This window comes from Pinus tabuliformis, chromosome 9 (assembly GCF_031772625.1).
Source record: "Pinus tabuliformis cultivar Carrire ecotype Pingquan chromosome 9, CPIR1, whole genome shotgun sequence".
Classification (NCBI taxonomy): domain Eukaryota; kingdom Viridiplantae; phylum Streptophyta; class Pinopsida; order Pinales; family Pinaceae; genus Pinus; species Pinus tabuliformis.
Genome location: NC_142307.1, coordinates 292,359,844 through 292,378,779, shown reverse-complemented (window position 1 = coordinate 292,378,779; position 18,936 = coordinate 292,359,844). Strand labels below are relative to the sequence as shown.

Genomic DNA, 18,936 nt, shown 5'->3' with positions numbered 1-18,936 from the left:
AGGTAAAGGAAGAATCCTCTATTATGCATGCATATCAATTTTCTAAAAATGCAATTGTTTGTTACTTTAATGGGTTTTGGCCCTCATCTCCAGCTTTAAGAGATTGGTTGAACAAGAATTGGACCACATATTACTCTCTCCTACTTTGTTCCAAAGGATACCTTGTTGTATACTTCAATAAATGGGAGGATCTTTTAAAGGCCTTCAAACATGGGTCTTGGTTTGGGGGGTGTTCAGACCTCTCTCTAGAACCTTGGTTTCCCACCTTTAACCCTCTAACCATGGAAGGAATGAAGACACTTATTTGGGTAAGGTTTCCCAACTTGCCAATCCCCCTTTGCAACCCTTAGTCTTTGGATAAGAATCAAGATCAATTTTGCAATGGGACACTTCATCAAAATATACAAAAAATATTCTGAAAAGGCTTCTACTCCTTTGCAAGAATTTGTGTATAGATAGATCTAAATGATGGTCTTTCGAACAAAATCAGTATAAACTGGCTTGATGAGTCTCTTATCTAGCCTTTGGACTATGAGAACACTTCTTTCCTCTACATATCTTACTAAGAGATTGGGCACATGTTTCACAAGTACCCATCTTACCCATCCTCAAGGCTTCCTAAAAGAAATAAAAAAGGTTGTCATGCCCCTCAGGAAGCGAGGACAAGCCCTCTTCCTTCATACTTTCCAAAATATCAGCGACCGACGACTAATCAGTCCTCCCGGAAGACACCCTCTGCAAGCACCCAGGTGCAACATCCTCCCATTGTCGCTCAACATCCATCAGAAGAACGTGATCCCAAGCACTCCCAGCAACCGACCAGTTAATATCAACATCTATCTTAGCCGAAAAGACTGCAAGTTGTGTCTTCCTCTCCTTTGGAAGAGCCATCTAATATGGAATTATCCATAGATTGATTCCAAGGGGGGCAAAAGAGGCCTCACAAATCTATCAATTAAGACTGTGATAAAGAATCAACTACCATTGCAACTAGAACACTAGAGGACACCCCAACAGACAGCTTGGCTATGGTGATTAGCTCATTAATGCCTCCCAACTCTTTAGGTTGGATAGATGTTCATAAGAAAAAAGGAAAAAAAGAATGTACTAGATCCACTGAATGATCACAACTTTGTATGTATCATTCTGTTATTTTCCTAGCTTTTTTGTTTCAGGATGCTCTTAGCGAGAGCTCCACAATGTGTTTTAGTTAATCATTAATAGAAATTATTTGCTTACAAAAAAAATAATAATAATCAACTAAAAAATTCAAAAAATAGTATTAAGTATAAATAATTATAATAAATCATATATAATCAAACTTTTTCCTTAATTTTTTTTTATTTTTATATGATTCTTATCAATATTATTATAATAAAAAAGGTTTAATATCTATATATAAACATAAAATTAAATAGTTGTTTTAAATATGAAACATCTAATTTATTTAGTTTTAAGTATTAGCTCTAATTGTTAAAATACTTTTGCTATTAAGAATTCATGAATTCAATTCTTTGAACACTTCAAGCTTATAATTTTTTAAAAGAAAAAAAATTGAAATATAATTTTAAAATTTAACCCTATATTTATCACCGAACAAAACCACCATAAATCCTATTAAACACGCTAACTAAATTTCATCAAAAACAATGCTCCAATATCTATTAATAGACGCTTTCTAATATAGAATGTCGAGGACCTAACCCAATGGACTACATCAACAATTTCAAAAAATTACTTTGAATTGCTCAATGTGAATACACAACCCTGGGTGGTTCCTAGTGTCTCTACATGTAGGTCTCACTTTCAATTATTATAATTCAAAGCAACCAACCTACTAAATTAGACTACTGTTCTTTACTTGAACACGTTTATAGTGGAAGCCACTCTGGTGACTTTTTACGTTCAAAAGATATCTGATCACGTCACCTTCATGATCCCTCCACAACACGTCACTCCTATGACGTCACCCTTACAATGCCTACGATGCCCACTGAAAATAAAGGTGAATATATGAAATAATAGCAAACGGTATCTTCGAAGTATAAGTTCGCGTGGAACGGCTTCCCACCAAACGTCTCACGTTCGATTTCTATGGGCTACAACATGGACGACAAGCGGCCGACCCCTGAAGCAGGTACCGGTACCCTTGGCCTGTAACATTAGCTGTTCCCTCTGTTTTTACTGATTTTCCATTGCAAGAATTTATGTTTCTTGTTATTTGCGTTTAAATAATGCCGATTACGAGTGTGCATTCCGTAGACAGTTGTGTTTACTATCCATTAAAGCTTGCAGATGAATTATGAAGGGAGGACTTCCAAATTCGGACGAAGTACTTTAAATCTTGCGAATTTAAAAAGATTTTTACTGAATTTCCGTTGCAAGAATTTATGTTTCTTGTTACCCTTGGCCTGTAACACAACCTGTTCCCTCTTTTTTTTACTGATTTTCCATTGCAAGAATGTATGTTTCTTGTTATTTGCGTTTAAATGACGCCAATTACGAGTGTGCATTCCGTAGACAGTTGTGTTTACTGTCCATTAAAGCTTGCAGATGAATTATGAAGGGATGACTTCCAGATTCAGACGAAGTACTTTAAATCTTGCGAATTTAAAAAGATTTTTACTGATTTTCCATTGCAAGAATTTATGTTTCTTGTTACCCTTGGCCTGTAACACAGGCTGTTCCCTCTGTTTTTAGGGATTTTCCATTGCAAGAATTTATGTTTCTTGTTATTTGCGTTTAAATAATGTCACTTAGGAGTGTGCATTCCGTAGACAGTTGTGTTTACGGTCTATTAAAGCTTGCATATGAATTATGGGTAGTTCTTATTTCCAACCCTGTTGAAACATAAATATAGTCTGACAGGTTAGGGGAGTAACAGTTCCCTTGCATTTATATTTCTTTCAAAATTGACATTTTATATTTTCCTCAAAATTGACTTTGGCATTTTAGCAGCCAGGCAACTGCTATTCCCCTTACAAATCAGACTCATTTATTGCCTTGCTATTCCCCTACATGTCAGAAGCATTTATATTTTCAATAAAGTTGGAAATAAGAAATGCCTGGATTATCAAGGGAGGAGTTCCAAATTCAGACGAAGTACTTTAAATCTGGCGAATTTAAAAAGATTTTTACTGATTTTCCATTGCAAGAATTTATGTTTCTTGTTACCCTTGGGCCTGTAACGTAACCTGTTCCCTCTGTTTTTACTGATTTTCCATTGCAAGAATTTATGTTTCTTGTTATTTGCGTTTAAATGATGCCGATGTGCATTCCGTAGACAGTTGTGTTTACTGTCCATTAAAGCTTGCAGATGAATTATGAAGGGAGGACTTCCAAATTCAGACGAAGTACTTTAAATCTTGCGAATTTAAAAAGATTTTTACTGATTTTCCGTTGCAAGAATCTATGTTTCTTTGTTACCCTTTGCCCGTAACATAACCTGTTCCCTCTGTTTTTACTGATTTTCCAGGGCAAGAATTTATGTTTCTTGTTATTTGCATTTAAATAATGCCGATTGGGGGGTGGGTATACATGTTACGCTGCTGTCGCAGCTATTGTAATTATCGGACTAGGAAACATTGCAAATATTGCTTCGGGGTTAATATAATGTTTCTTCAGAGAGATTTACCCCTCATTGTATAAATGCCTAGTGCATTCCGTAGACAGTTGTGTATACTGTCCATTAAAGCTTGCAGATGAATTATGAAGGGAGGACTTCCAAATTTAGACGAAGTACTTTAAATCTTGCGAATTTAAAAAGATTAGTGCTAAGTAGCTGTACATGTTTATTGTGGATTATCTTTTCCATAATCGCTTGATTATAATCAGTTATTCATCTGGCCACCAGGTGTTGTTAAGCCATTCGTATGTAACCTATTTAGATTCCAAAATCCTTGATGGGCCAAGGCAGGAGTAAAAAGTCTTCTATTATGCAGGAGGTTTCCATTAATCGATATCAAATTTTAGGGATCTAATCTTTTTATAATCTTCTCATGTACTTCATAGGAGCTTTGTAAGGCATAGCATATGTAGTAATAGTATAGATTTATTTTAAATACGAATTTAATATGAGTTAAGAAGTATTTAATTTTTTCACATGTAAATTTTTCTATGAGTCAATATTATTTAAATGTTTTGTATAATTATTTAATTTTTATTTTTTTTTAGATTTTAGATTTTTTTTCTTTAGTAGATATGAGTAAAATTTTAATTTTGTTGACAAAAAGACACTCTTACACATCATACTGAGCTATAGAATGAGTCTCTCAACTCAATAAAATTCTACATAAACGCGATACAAAAAATAAATCTCAGTGTTACACATATTTATTGTTCATCATCTTTTGCATAATGGCTTTGTCATTATTATAACAAGTTATTCATCTTGCCACCAGGTATTAAACCATTCTTATTTATTTAGATTCAATAGTCCTTTTTAGGCCGGAGCAGGAGTAAACGCTTCCATCATCAGGGAAGCTTTCATTACTTGATATCTACCTCACTATTTTATCTGCCCATATAGTTATCAGAGCCTTGTAATGAGGCAATTGGCAAAGCATATGTTCTCGTAAGATTTCACATTTTGAAATGACACCATACGAAAAGGATACAGAGACTCGAGTTCTGACACAGTCATTTTAATGAGCATCATACAAAAGGGATACAGAGAATCAGAACGGATACAGAGAATCAGAGTTCTGATTCAGTATCATCCATTTCTATACTTTTTTTCTTTCCTAGGTTGGAAAATAGGATTGATATTGAAAATATAAAAATCACCTACACAAAGGGATACAAAGAATCAGAGTTCTAATTCAGAATCATCCATTTCTGTACCTTTTTTCTTTCCTGGGCTGGAAAATATGATTGATATTGCAAATATAAAAATCACCTGGTTGAGAATTTTTATATTTTCAATATAAATCATGTTTCTGCCCCCAAGTAAAAAAAATACAGGAAGGGAGAAAAGGATGATACTGAGTCAATATGTATTGGTCAAATTTCAATAAGTAAACTAATCCCCAAGAAAACGCAGTAACAATTGTGGGATGGTATCCCCATTCAAGCTGTCTACCATGTTTATTTCCATATGTATCCCAATGTCTACTGTAAAATAAAACAAAAGCATTACAAAATCAAAAGCAGCAAAGACTGGTTTTTTGGGATAATCCATTACAAAATCAAAGGCAGCAAAGACTGGTTTTTTGGGATAATCTTTGCTATGAGATTATGAAATCTTATTATGAAATCTTTTTGGAATTTTATGTCAAATCAAATAATTATTTTGGTTTTTGTGATTTTAGAAATATTTCAAACTCTATTATAAATTAAATTTAATTAAAAAATAAGCCGAACCCATAAAATAGATTAAAAAAACCAATAAAATTCATGAACATGAAATCAACCCCTCAAACCATGCAAAGCTCACGTTAGATGGAGATTAGAGTCCACTGCCCAGGGAATTAATAAAGTGTTTGCATTCAGATCTATGAAGGTCATGACTAATGGTGATTATAAGTACGTTCAATATAATATTGGATAATAATTATAATTTAATATAAATTATGATCAAAATAATATTTATTATTAAAATTATTAATTAATTAATTAATGTGTCATTTGAATTATTTATATATCAATTTGATTCAGTTTAAGATATGTATAATTTAATTTTAAGTAAAGTGTATAATTATGCTGGGAGGTTCATTTTAAAGTTAGTATGAGTGGATGTGTAAGTTTGTTGGTTTGTATGTGTTTTTTAAAATAAAATTAAAAACTAGGTTCTAAATAGAAAAATAATGTCCACTATAATTAAAAAAGGAATATGTTGTCAAATAATTAGAAGTAAAAAAAATGTGTGAATAAGATGTCTAAACATTATACTTTTCAAAAATATTTTAACAAGAAATTTAAATAAATTATTCGAATATCTATGTTAACTAATTTATACTCATATCAACTTTATATATATATATATATATATATATATATATATATATATATATATATATAGAAAACAAAAGAGTAAGGTTAAAATTTTTATTCGATCCTATAGATATTTTATCTAGTTTTTAAAAATACAATTTAAATAATGAAAAATAACACATTATATTTTGCACTATAAAAAAATTTACACCTAAAAAAATTTGATCCGGCTCATATTAATTCCATACTTAAAATAATTATTAGTAAAAATAATATATCTTATTTAATTTATATTTTTTTCACATAATTATAATTAAAATTTGATACGGCGAAATACCTTCTAAACTAACATATGTTTGGACTCGGAAGGGTTCGGAGGCGGTTTTTTTCGACTGAACAGGTTTCTCTGCGACGGCAATGGCATCGATCCAACCTTCCTGCGTCTGCAAAACTATTGGTGAGTCCATAAACCAACAGCCTGAATCCACACCCATATGATTATCATTGTCTTATGCTATGTCGCCGAAAGTAGGGTTTTCTTATTCCTTGCTTAAGATAGGGCTTCTAAGAAGCTCTAAGGTGGAAAACTGGACGGCTCTGTTGCCTGGCATGGCCCCTCTCCTGGAGCTAATAGCTGGCAATTTGATCGGCCTTAATAGTTTGGCTCTGACTCTCAAACGCCTGTGAATCAGGCCCTCAACAGAGTGCTCTGCGGCAGGGTATGATGGTGATCGAAACGCCGTCCCTTTGGAGATAGAGAAGCCGTTGTAGAGTTATGCAGGAAAATACCCTGCCCTGAGCATGGATTTTTCCCTCTTTTTGTGGGGTTCTGGAATAGAGATCGGTGTCATTGAAGCACTGGAAATACAAGATCGGGGCTATAATGGAATAGATCGAAGCCTCCATAAGAAACTGACAGATGGGTTAAATGAATCTGAGCTGATATCAATAACATGGCAACAACCTCGGGAAAAAACGGAGACTAGGGTTTTGTCGACGACTCTGTCTTTAGCAACTCTCGCGCCGCACCAGAGTGCCTTTGAAATTTTCTCTACCCCCTTTCAGGTTCAAATCACCCAGATCTCAGGCAAGACCATTTTGCAATGGGTATACCCTTCAGATTTGGTGTAGAATCTCAAGGTAAAACTGGAACGCCGATTCGGGATCCCCTCTGCCCTTCAGAGACTTATATTTCAAGGTAAACAACTCGATAATCCTCTTCCCCTCTCTTCTTACAACATAAAAAATAATAGCTCTTTATTGTTTTCCCTTCGTTTGAGAGATGGCATTGCAGGTCAATCTTCTTCCGCTCCTCCCTTCTCCTACAAAGCTGCAGTACACTCTGAGATTCCCATTTCCCCTGAGGCTCCCAAACCCAAGCCTTTTTTGGTTGACAAGTTAGAGGATGTTCCCTCTGTTGAGATCTCCCACCCTGGCCTAGCAGATGACCTTCAAAAATTTGCTGAAAGGGCCATCATTTTCATATTCAATGGGCTTTGGCCACGCTCTAAGGACCTCTATGACTGGATCCATGACAACTGGACTCACCATTGCAAGGTCTGCTTCTGCTCAAAAGGATATTTTATAGTTCTGTTCGACAATCCTAAGCACTATGAACAGGCCTTAGAAGAAGGTCCTTGGTTTATGGGTACAACAGGACTCTTCTTAACTCCATGGTTCCTAGATTTTGACCCAGCATCTGCAGTCATCACCAAAGCGCCTGTCTGGATCAGACTTCCAAACTTTCCAGCTCACCTGTGGCATTTAGCAGTCTTTAGGAGCATAGGCAACACCTTGGGCAACTTTTTAATGGGAGATTCCTGGCGGGAACATCAAGGTCTCTACACATATGCCAGAATATGTGTGGAGCTAGATCTAAGCAAGGGACTACCAGAGCAAATCATTCTCAAGATCAATGACTTTGCTTGGACCCAGATCCTGGATTACGAAAACACTGCCTTCCGCTGTCGCCACTGTCACCTAACAGGGCACCTGCAGAATTCTTGCCCATCGCTACCTGCAAAATCGAAAAAGGGCAACTCTGCAAAGACCAAACCCAAGCGTTGGACCCCTTGTTCTCCGCCGCCAACAGTGAACTCTGATTCCTCAAGCTCGAAAGATGAGGAGAGCGATGCAGAACTGGACCAGGCGCCTCAGACGATGGATCCGTCCACTAATACTGCTGCGCACACCACTATCATAGCAATCTCCCAGAAATGCGTCCATGAGACCTCCTCTTCTGAATCAGATAAGGAGATCCCCCTGTTGGAGAACTCCAGTCTTCAAGTTGTTTTAGCTCATACTCCCCAGGATGGCTGGATAAAAGTCAATAAAAAGAAAGGGAAAAAACATCGTGTTGAGAATTTTGCCCTGTGAGGTAAAAGTCAGTTTTTGCTCTCAAGTTAATAGTTGTAGCTCCGTGAATGGTTCACCCATTCTCCGGGACCGAGGTTGATAGTTTCATCATTTCTGATCGGCCAATTTCTTATCTCTCTTGATTGTACTTTGTTTTACTCAATAAAAATAGTTTACTTTTAATGAGGAAAAAAAATAATTAAAATTTGATACCAGAAATAATTCTACAACTAATAAAGCGTTTCGGTATAAATGCTTATTTGTATAAGTGATGGGCCCGAGAATAATCAACAACCGATTGGAAAATACCGTTTAAGTGGGTCCAGCTAAAGCTTTGATGGTGCCTTACTGTAGTTCTTATCTACCAGAGTGGAAAATGATCTGTGAACGAGAAACACTGTGCACAAATTTGAAGTCACCTCCCACTTAGATGTTTTTATGTCCCTTATTATTACAATTTTGTACATTTTGAGTAATTCATTCATTTCTACATAGTTTTTCATTCTCAATTATGAAAATCCATGGTCTCAAATCACGAAAAATACTATTGGTATTTTGTTTGGTGTCACTTTTTATGTGTAGTGTGTGAGAATTTTTTGAGATTTTTTTAAATATTTATTTTCCATTCTTCAATATCGTCTATTCTTCAATATGCTCGAGAAATGACTTTGTATATTGAGATGTAATTTTTTATAAATGCTTTATTTGTATTATTGCAGGACATTTTTTCTTATGAGATGAGATTTCATGACTGAATTGTTTATTTTTTTGAATTTTTTATGCTAATTAAATAAATAGTAAAAATATTTTTATTATTAATTTTAACAAAATTATTTAAAAACAAATAAAAAATAGTTTATTGATATTATATAATATAATATTATATAGTATAGAATAGAGAATGGAAAAAATTATTATTAAGAAAAAATATTTTAAATCTACAAAGATAATGATTAAAAATTGTTTTTTCCAAAAAGTTTTTATTTGTTTTATGGTTTATTGGAGTTGGATTTTTTTTTTTTAAGTTCACCATCGATGAGGCTACATCATGATCATTTCCAAGAATAACACGCAAAGAAGATAGAGAATTGAACGAGTGACTTAACATTTGATGTATATCCAAGATCCAAGCTTCATCTTAACTTCATACAACTTTTTAAAATTATGTTTATTTAATGTTAAGACATCACCATTTTAGATTCATGTGTACATATCTTTCAAATACAACAAAGATGGAGGAAACTTAAGGTTGAAAATCAATGTTAATGTTAAAGAAGAAACCACTATGCTCCCAAAGGGAATGGCAAAAAAATGTTCTTTTCAAAGAATTTTATTTATTTCAAAGTTGATTCGAGTCTCACATTAACTTGTAAAGGAAACACAACTATTTAAAATATTGATTTAGTGTCAAAATATCACCATTTTAAATATATTTCTAAATACTTTTCAAATACATTAGCAAAGATTAGGAAAACCTAGATGATTTTATCACTCTTGGCATTAAATAGACTCATTGTCCATGTCTTGATCTTGAATTGAAAAAGAAAAATCCTAAACTCTAAACAATAGTAGACCAACAAAAAGGGAGTCGACATAAAAATTGTCTTGGGCCCTAGAGATCTAGGGGAGGAGAGAATAAGTGATGAGTGTGCTCGGAAAGGCCAAATCTAAGAAAGCATAGTTCTATCTAAATCTACTCAATTAATTAAAACAAACTTCATCAACATCGAGTAATGCATATTGTGGGGGTACTTGTAGCTTAATGCAACTAAGTGCTTCCAGTGATTTAATGAGCTCCCCAATCCCACGAAGCACAAGACGACACTAATGTTTAGTAGTAGCTGGCGCCCACTTTGAATGGGTGAGTTTCTTAGGAGAAAAACATCATGAAATATTTTGTAAAGCTTGCTTAGACCCAAATAAATTTAATTTGCATAGATACCTTCTTTAGAATCACCTAAATTTGAGTACTTTGAGGAAGAAGGAGTTAGATCAAGGTGGGTTGGTCCTTCCTCCAAATAGAGGGAAAGTTTCCAATTGCGATGGCACCTTTGGTGCTGGTTCTGCAACAATAACTTCCTCTTATCCATGGAAAGAAAACATACTAAAAAATATAACAATCTTCCTTCATACACAATCATTTTGCTAAAAATCTCAAGGTGCTTGATGCCATCAATGGCCACCTCTAACTTGCATGTTATCTACATGACATGTTTACTCCTACTACAGACATTGCATATTGTCCAGCTCCTCCTCGTTAGGGCCATTTATTGTTGCTTAACGCATATCTAATTGGGAGGAGGCTCCCATGTTGCCTCCCTTATTTTCTAAACAAATTTGAAGCTTTATTAAAATACGGACAATGGGAATACATAACGATGGGTTCGTACGTCTCACTTTTAGTTATTATAAAATTCCTACGTCTACTAAATTATATTATTCGTACTTTATCATGTATGGTGACTGTCACGATAAGTCCTTTTCCAGGAAAAAGTACTCCACTGTCTACTAAATTATATTATTCATACTTTATCATGTATGGTGACTGTCACGATAAGTCCTTTTCCAGGAAAAAGTACTCCATTGACGTTACACGTCACGTTTATGATGCCTCCATTACACTTTGGCGTTGGCGTTGTCTATTGAGGCCTGTCAAGGGGTGATTTGATCGTTAAATACACGTAAGAAATTTACAAAATGTCAAATTTTTTTGGGTTAAAATTGTAAACACTAATAATCGAGGTGCCAAAACCGTCAAATTTGATAAGTGTGACTATTTTAAAATTCCAACCCATTCCCCAGGAGGCCCACCGAAAGTAAATGTGAAGCCTGACTGCTATCTTTATTTCCGTATCTATCGCAGTGTCGGCTTTTACGTAAAAAACAAGCATTTACCGCTACTGCCTCCAGAGTTGGTGGGACCAGCCTTATCTTCGTGTGCAGTGGAATATTTTTAAAATTTGATTAACGGTAGCGAAGTCAAACTGTTACAAAGGTGTGAACAGTTAATTATAAGAAAGTTTATGATATAGCCTGGTATGGTTGTTAGGCCTGTAGATGTAATTATTAAGACTTAAAAGTCCTATCTATTAAATTTCAAAAAAATTATATCTGAATCTACAATCAAATTAATTCAACCGTTGTATTATAGTTAATTGAATTCAGCGAAATGTTTTTAATCCATACAATAATGCAGAGCTACTTTACCTGGATGCTAGAGTCCACTGCTCTGGGTAGATTTAAGTGGGTGATAATAAAAAATGTTTGATATTTATATTTAAAAAATAATTAAATATTTTTTAATTATAAAATATTTAACCTATTTATATATGGGTTAATTTAATTAGTTCAATTAATGTTTTTAGGACACTTTGTTATTAAAAAGTTAGGTTCAATTTTTTGAACACTCTAATAAAAAATTTGCATACTACAAATATTCCCTAAATGTAATAATCACTGTCCAAATTCCATAAACCACATTAAAAACAACAACATTCAATTTATTTATAATTTTATATTAATAGAAAATATATTTAATTAAAATATATTATAAAATATTTAAATTATTATTATTATTGGTTAATTAACATTTTCAATAATATTAATTTATCATTCAAAAAATCACTTGAATATAATATTTTATTGATATTTTTTTACTACATCAACAATTTGTTGACTCAAAAATAACTTCCAAGTGCAAACAATACTCAATATGAATACACCAACATAGATCCATCTTAAGCACAAATCTAACATGAGCTAAGAGGGATTAAATTTCTTCGGTACAAACTTATTTTAGAGTGAAAGAAAACAATGTGTAATTTTTCATTGTTTAAATTGTATTATTGAATGATATATATTTTTAAGTATATGTCAATATTAATTCATATTAAAATATTTTATTCATAACCTACATTAGATATTTTATTATATACCATATTAAAAAAATTACATTTTTTCTTATATATCTATAGATAAAAAGTTGAAATTGATATTCACATAAATTGACTAACATATAGATCTTTAAATAATTTATTTAAATAACTTATTAAAATAATGTTTAGATTTATAAATTTTAAACCTCTTACTCTTTTACTTCTAATCTCAGTAAGGATTGATCAAAAAATTAATGTGATTTATCCAGAAACGTTTTGTTTAATAAAATTCCACATTTTAAAATAAGTACCGTACACAAAATGGATCTCAGAGCTGTACATGTTTATTATTCATCATCTTTCGCATAGTGGATAAGCCAGGATTATAATAAGTTATTCATCAGGGTTAAGCCGTTCTAATGTAACTTACTGCTTTCACAGTCCTTTTTAGGCCAAGGCTGGAGCAAAGACTTCCATTATTGAGGGGGCTTTCATTACTTGATATCCAACTGCAGTGATTTTATCTACCCACATAGTTATCAGAGTTTTGTAATGACGGATAGAATATGTGCTAATAAGATTTTATTTTATAAAATGGAGCCGGAGGAATTGCTGGAAATTTTGGTCATATTTAAAAAAAATCCAGCAAGGATTTTTGTAAATCCAGGTTATAGTTGTTAAACTTCAAAATTTTAGGTGTTCTAGATGTTTTTGATGGTGCTGAATCCATTTCCACTATCAAAAGCACGATTCAAACATTGGCTGTACCAGATTTTTTGAATTTTTTTTACCCAAATTCCAGCCATTTTTTAACCGTCCAAGCAATTCCTCCTCGGCCTCGGTAGAATACTCCTTTAAAATGGGCACCATACCAAATAGATAGAGACTCCTAATTCTGACTCAGTGTCAGCCCTTATCTGTTGGCTGGAAAATCTCCAGTTGTGCAGGTAATCAATACAAAGCAAAATTGGAAATTTGAAAATCCCAGTGAATCATTACAAAGCGAAATTGGAAATTTGATAATTTCCATCATTACAAAGCAAAATTGGAAATTTGATAATTTCCAATTTCGCTTTGTAATGATTAACTGGACAAGTGGGGAATTTTAATTATTATTATTGTTATTTTTTTAATATTAATCGTGTTTATAGCCCAGGAGAAAAAAAAGGGTACAGGCAGGGATGCTACTAAGTCAATAAAAAAGGGTACAGGAAGGGATGCTACTAAGTCAATAAAAGGGTACAGGAAGGGATGCTACTAAGTCAATATTGGTCAAATTTCAATCGCGTAGTCTAAATAGGCAGATGTTACTAAGTCAATATTGGTCAAATTTCAATCGCCTAGTCTAAATAGGCAGAGGAGTTGCCTGGAAAGTTATGGAAATTCCCGCCATATTTAGAGAAAATTTGGCAAGGATTTTTGTAAATCCAAATTATAGTTGTTAAACTTCAAAATTCTAGGTGTCCTAGACGTTTTTGATGGTGTTGAATCCATTTCCACCATCAAAAACACGATTCAAACACTGCATCTACAAGATTTTTGAATTTTTTTTGCCCGGCCGACCACTTTTGACCTTCGGAGCAATTCCTCCACCTCGTTAGACGACTCCAATTTCAATAAGTAAATCAATCCCAACAAATTGGAGTAACAATCGGTGGGGATGGGATGGTTGTTATTTCCATATGTATGGGGATGGGATGGTTGTTATTTCCATATGTATTCCTCTAAAAATAAAACAAAATCAAACACAGATTTGTTAAGTAATCTTTACTCATATTTTGCAATAATTTTAAAATTTGATTTACAAAATTTAAATTAAATTATTAATTCAATTTGTGTGATTTTAGAAATATTTCAGAATTTATCATTAAATTAAATTAATTTAAATTAAAAAATAAAATTGAACTATAAAATTTAAATTAAAAAATAAAATCCAACTATAAAATTTAAATTAAAAAATAAAATTGAACTATAAAATTTAAATTAAAAAATAAAATTTAACAATCAAAATAAATTTGAGGAAGATGAAATTAACCCATAAAAAAATGCAAAGCCATCTTACATGAAAGTTAGAGTCCACTCATATAAAAACAAATAAATTTCAGGGATGTGAAATTAACCCATAAAACAGTGCAAAGCCACCTTACATGGAAGTTAGAGTCCACTGCTCTAACACAATACCTTTAGGCTAGGAATTAGTAAATTGATTGCATTTAGATGTATAAAGGCCATGATTAATAGTGATTTTCATAAGTTCAATATAATATTGGATAATAATTATGATTTATATTAATAATCATAATTTAATATAAATTAGGATAGAAATTATATTTATTAATTAATTATTTAATAATTTAGAATGGTTCATATAACTGTTTGAGTTAGCTAATTTAAGATACATAGAGTTCAATTTTGGAAAAAGTGTATGATTAATTTACTTTTGAGAAAAGTATATGATTATTGATAAAATTAAGTAATTTTATTTAATATATACTTTTCTTAAAGAATTGGATTTTGATGTGAGGAACTTGATATATGATTATTTGTATGAGTGATGGGGTCAAGAATAATCAAAACATATTGGAAAATACCATTCAAATGGGTCCAAGATAAGATTCCAGGGTCCTTTCGATTAGTTCTTATCTCCATTAATGGGGAATGATTTGTCAACGAGGATCAGTGTGCACATAATTGAAGTCACTTCCCACTTAGATGTTTTTATGGCACTTATTCATAAATTTTATAATTTATCGTAATTCATTGACTTTTGCTTGGTTTTTCATTATTTTAAATATTATTGGTCTTTTCGTGCCAGACTATTGGTCTTTTCGTGCCACTTTTTATGTGTGGTGTGTGAGAATTAATTGAGAGTTTTTTCATACCTTTACCTTATATTCTTCAATAGGGTGGAGAAATGACTTTATACTTTGCAATTTTCATGGCACTTATTAATACAATTTTATATATATTTTTTTGTAATTTATTGTCGTTTGCATTGTTTTTCATTACCTCAATTATGAAAAACCCTATTAATCTTTTTGTGTAACTTTTTATGTGTGGTGCGTGAGAATTCTTTGAGAGTTTTTTCAAATCTTTATTTTATATTCTTCAATATGGTGGAGAAATGACTTTGTACTTATGAGATGTCAATTTTCATGAAGGCTTTATTTGTATCATTGAAGGATATTTTATGAGTAATTTATTTATTTTTGTTTTTGTTTTTGTTTTTTTTTTATTAATATTATATTAAAAATATTTTATTATTAATTTTAATAAAAATGTTTAAAAATAATAAAAATAATTTATTGATTTTATCATATAATATTGATTATAATATTTATATTAAAAATCACTTTATCATAATCTGATTGAGGTGTGAGCTGGTGGTTGGGACAATAAACATGGATTAATGCAGGGTATCCCTGAGTATTGTACCATTGTCCCCCACACGTTCGAGGTGATGAGAATGGTGGCCCTTGGCATGATTGCATGCAATGGAGGTGGGAAAGGTGGCAGCGAGGGTGGTAGAGATAAAGGCTTTAACGAGAGCGAGGATAGACAGGTGGGTGGTGTAGTCGGATTTATTCGCAAATAGGGAAGTTAGTGAACTAGGCGGGTCTAGTGACGCCATCCTCAACTCCAAGCTTGTCAACGGCCTGCAAGTATTCACAGGTATGTATTCTGGTTCCTCTCTTCCATAGAAATGTTGACTTGTTTGGGTTTTTGCTGGAGGGCGAGGGGGAAAATAGGAATGGAAATTGGGAAGTTGAGAAACGATGGAGGAACTAGGAGTGGCGCTTGGTAGTTTTGGCTCGGTCTTGTGTATGTATTTTGCAACCGCCTGGTATAGCGTCAATTTCCCTCTGTTTCGAACTCTTTCTATCTCGCATGGGGACCCTGGGAATTGTGGGCCGAGGGCCAAGTGGGGATGCCTGTAGGGGTCTTGAGGGTAGAGGTAGAGAGACTGGTGCGGAGGGGCGTGGGTGTCAGTTAAGATGCAGCCTAGGAGTTGGCCCCTGTTGTAGTTGCAAGAGTAGCCGTTGGGAGGTAGATAGCTATATTTGCAGAGAGGGAAATGCTGGGAATCACAGGGGGGAAGTCGGGAAAGAAAATATCAATGACTATTTGCTTGCGTCTTCAGCAGAGGGGAAAGGGTACACAAACCGTGGTTGGCCTAACACTGGCAAGCGACAATGCTCATCAACTGGTAATTGGCAAGGGGAAGATAACCTACATGTGGCCATGAGGAGGTGGGTGTGGCGACGGGGTCTCTTTGCTGGTGGCAATAGGTTGGCCCCTCCTGGGGAATGGACCTATGACCACGAAGGCTCTGGCTTCGACACCGAAGGGGATGGGGAGGAGCATGGTGGGGTGGTTATTTGTGATAGTATAACCCGAGGGTGTGATCATTGTTATACCATGTTGAATTGTGTTTGGTTAATGAATTGTTGCACTGAACAGGATTGGGGCATCGCTGCCATGGCTCGTCTTGCGAAAACTAGTTGTCGTGGAAGACAGGCCCAGGTGCCCAAAAAGGACAAGGAACCGAGCAGGTCTGAACCTCGCAGGGGTAGAAAACCGGTGGAAAGGCTTATCAGTGAGGCTGCCGAGGCATATTGTGAGGGCACAGATGAAGGTATTTGGAAAATTTTAGAGGAATGGGAAGAGGAAGTCAAGCAGGACAATGAGACAGATGCGGAAATGGATGACTAAAGGACCCTAGTCTCGGATCCTGGTAACACTAGAGGTAGGATCACTCAATTTAAACAGACCTTATACCTTTATTGGTTGATGAAAATCCTGTTGGGAAAGGCTATGGAGCAGATTTCAGTAGGCATGGTTGTCACTATCCAAGGCATGCCAAGCTACAAACAAGAATTCTAGAAAGTTCAGTTTCAACTCCATAAGCAAGATATTAGGCTGGGAAAAATTGAGAAACGTAGCCCATGTACCCTGGAATTGTCTGAGATGCCTGGATCGAATGTCAAAGACTGAGTGCTTGTGGAATCAGCCTTAGAGGAACATAATGATTAGTTAATCTCCCTTGTTTAATTTTGTTTTATATGCGGATAGCTTTTACTTTTTCTCATGCAAGAATATGTATAGGTAGGAATCTAGAGCATGGACATGAAACAAAGACTTATATAGCTTGGATAGAAATATTGAAACCCTTTTGTTTTTGGATGGCATACAACGCAGATATGTGGCCAATAGACTTGGTTTTCCAATGGGCAAGTTAAGGCCACCTAACCAATCTATATGATGTAAATTTGCTTATAAATAAATGGAAAAAAAAAGACTTAGCAAGCTTAACAAAAAAATAAATCACTTCATCATATTATATAGTCTAGACAAAATTATTGTAAAAAAATATATTATAAATCTAAAAAAGAAAGTCGATCTACAATTAAAATTGTTGCAACAAAAATTAACTGAAGGTGGTGATGTTCTTGAATATCTCTCAAGACTTAAGAATATCGGGCAAGAAATTATTAATGCTAGTTTTCCCGCAATTGATGATAGCTTTATGGTCACAATTGTAATTGCTGGGCTTCCTTCTTCCTATACGCATTTTTTAGAGACTCTACAAGTAACTGGGAAATTAGAGAAACTAAAGTTTGATGAGCTTTGTGAAATGTTGAGTCAACATGATAAAACTTTTGGGAAGAAGAAGAAATTTGGTGAAGATGTTTTTCTCACAGAGGCCAGCAGCAGTAAGTCATCAGCAGATAGTTCTCGAGGAAGAGGCAGATGGAATCAGAATCAAGCAGCACATAATAGAGGTCGAAGCCAAAGAAGAGGAAACAATTTTAACAGAGGAGGAAGAAATAATTTTCAAGGTAGAGGAAACAACCAAGGAAGAGGCAATTTTCAAGAACAAGGATATAATAATCAAGGTAGAGGACAATCTCAAAATAGAATTCAAAGCAGAGGCAGAGGACAATCTTCAGGAAGAGGAAGATACTTAAGTCGAATTGTGTGTCGAAGATGTAACAAAGTTGGCCATTATGTTGAAGATTGTCGAACATCACTTAATAAAATTCCCAAGTTTCAGCAGCATTCAACACAATTTGCAAATGATCAAGATGAAGATAACTCCGAATATGTTTTTACTTCCTCACCAGCATCACAAATTTCATCCTATCTTAGAAGTGACTACGAAGATGCTTGGATCTTGGATTCCGGGGCAACTCAGCACATGACTTGTCGACGTGATTTTTTTTGGAATTTTCAAGATTGCCAACTTAATTCCATTTTTCTTGCTGATGATACAAAACATACTCCTTATGGCAAAGGAGCAGTAAAAGTTTTTCTCCCTGGCATTGGAGAAAAAATGATTTCCAATGTATGGTATGTACCCAGTTTTAAGAAAAATTTGCTCTCTTTAGTCACGATTCGACAAGCAGGACATCAGGTGATTATGGAAGATGGTTTAGTGAAGATTAATTCAGTGAAACCGAACTTGAAAACAATCATGACAGATTATGAAGATGGAAAACTGTTACGGATGAAAGGGACAGTTATTCCAAGGCATTCTGATTTTGCAGGGGCAGTGACCACAGGTATTTCACCTATAAGACTATGGCATGTAAGATATGGACATTTGAATTTTGAGATTCTTTCTCAATTGCAGAAACAATGAATGGTTAAAGGACTTCCAACATTCAAAAGGGAAAATGCAAAATGTGAAGCTTGCATATATGGCAAACAAAATCGAGAAAGTTTTCCAACAAGTTCATGGCGTGCAAACAGGCGGCTACAACTAGTTCACAGT

The 18,936-nt window shown here is 34.1% G+C and overlaps 1 protein-coding gene across 1 annotated transcript in view; it reads left to right on the top strand.

Annotated features, from left to right (window-relative positions):
- The first annotated feature begins 2,052 nt into the window (after window positions 1-2,052).
- The window catches only part of LOC149148330 (acyl-CoA hydrolase 2-like), a 501,847-nt gene continuing 484,963 nt past the window's right edge, over window positions 2,053-18,936 (top strand). Inside the window, exon 1 of the mRNA XM_089440526.1 lies at window positions 2,053-2,137. Coding sequence (XP_089296652.1) covers window positions 2,095-2,137 — 43 coding nt within the window. The 5' untranslated portion in view covers window positions 2,053-2,094. The remainder of the gene's footprint in view (window positions 2,138-18,936) is intronic.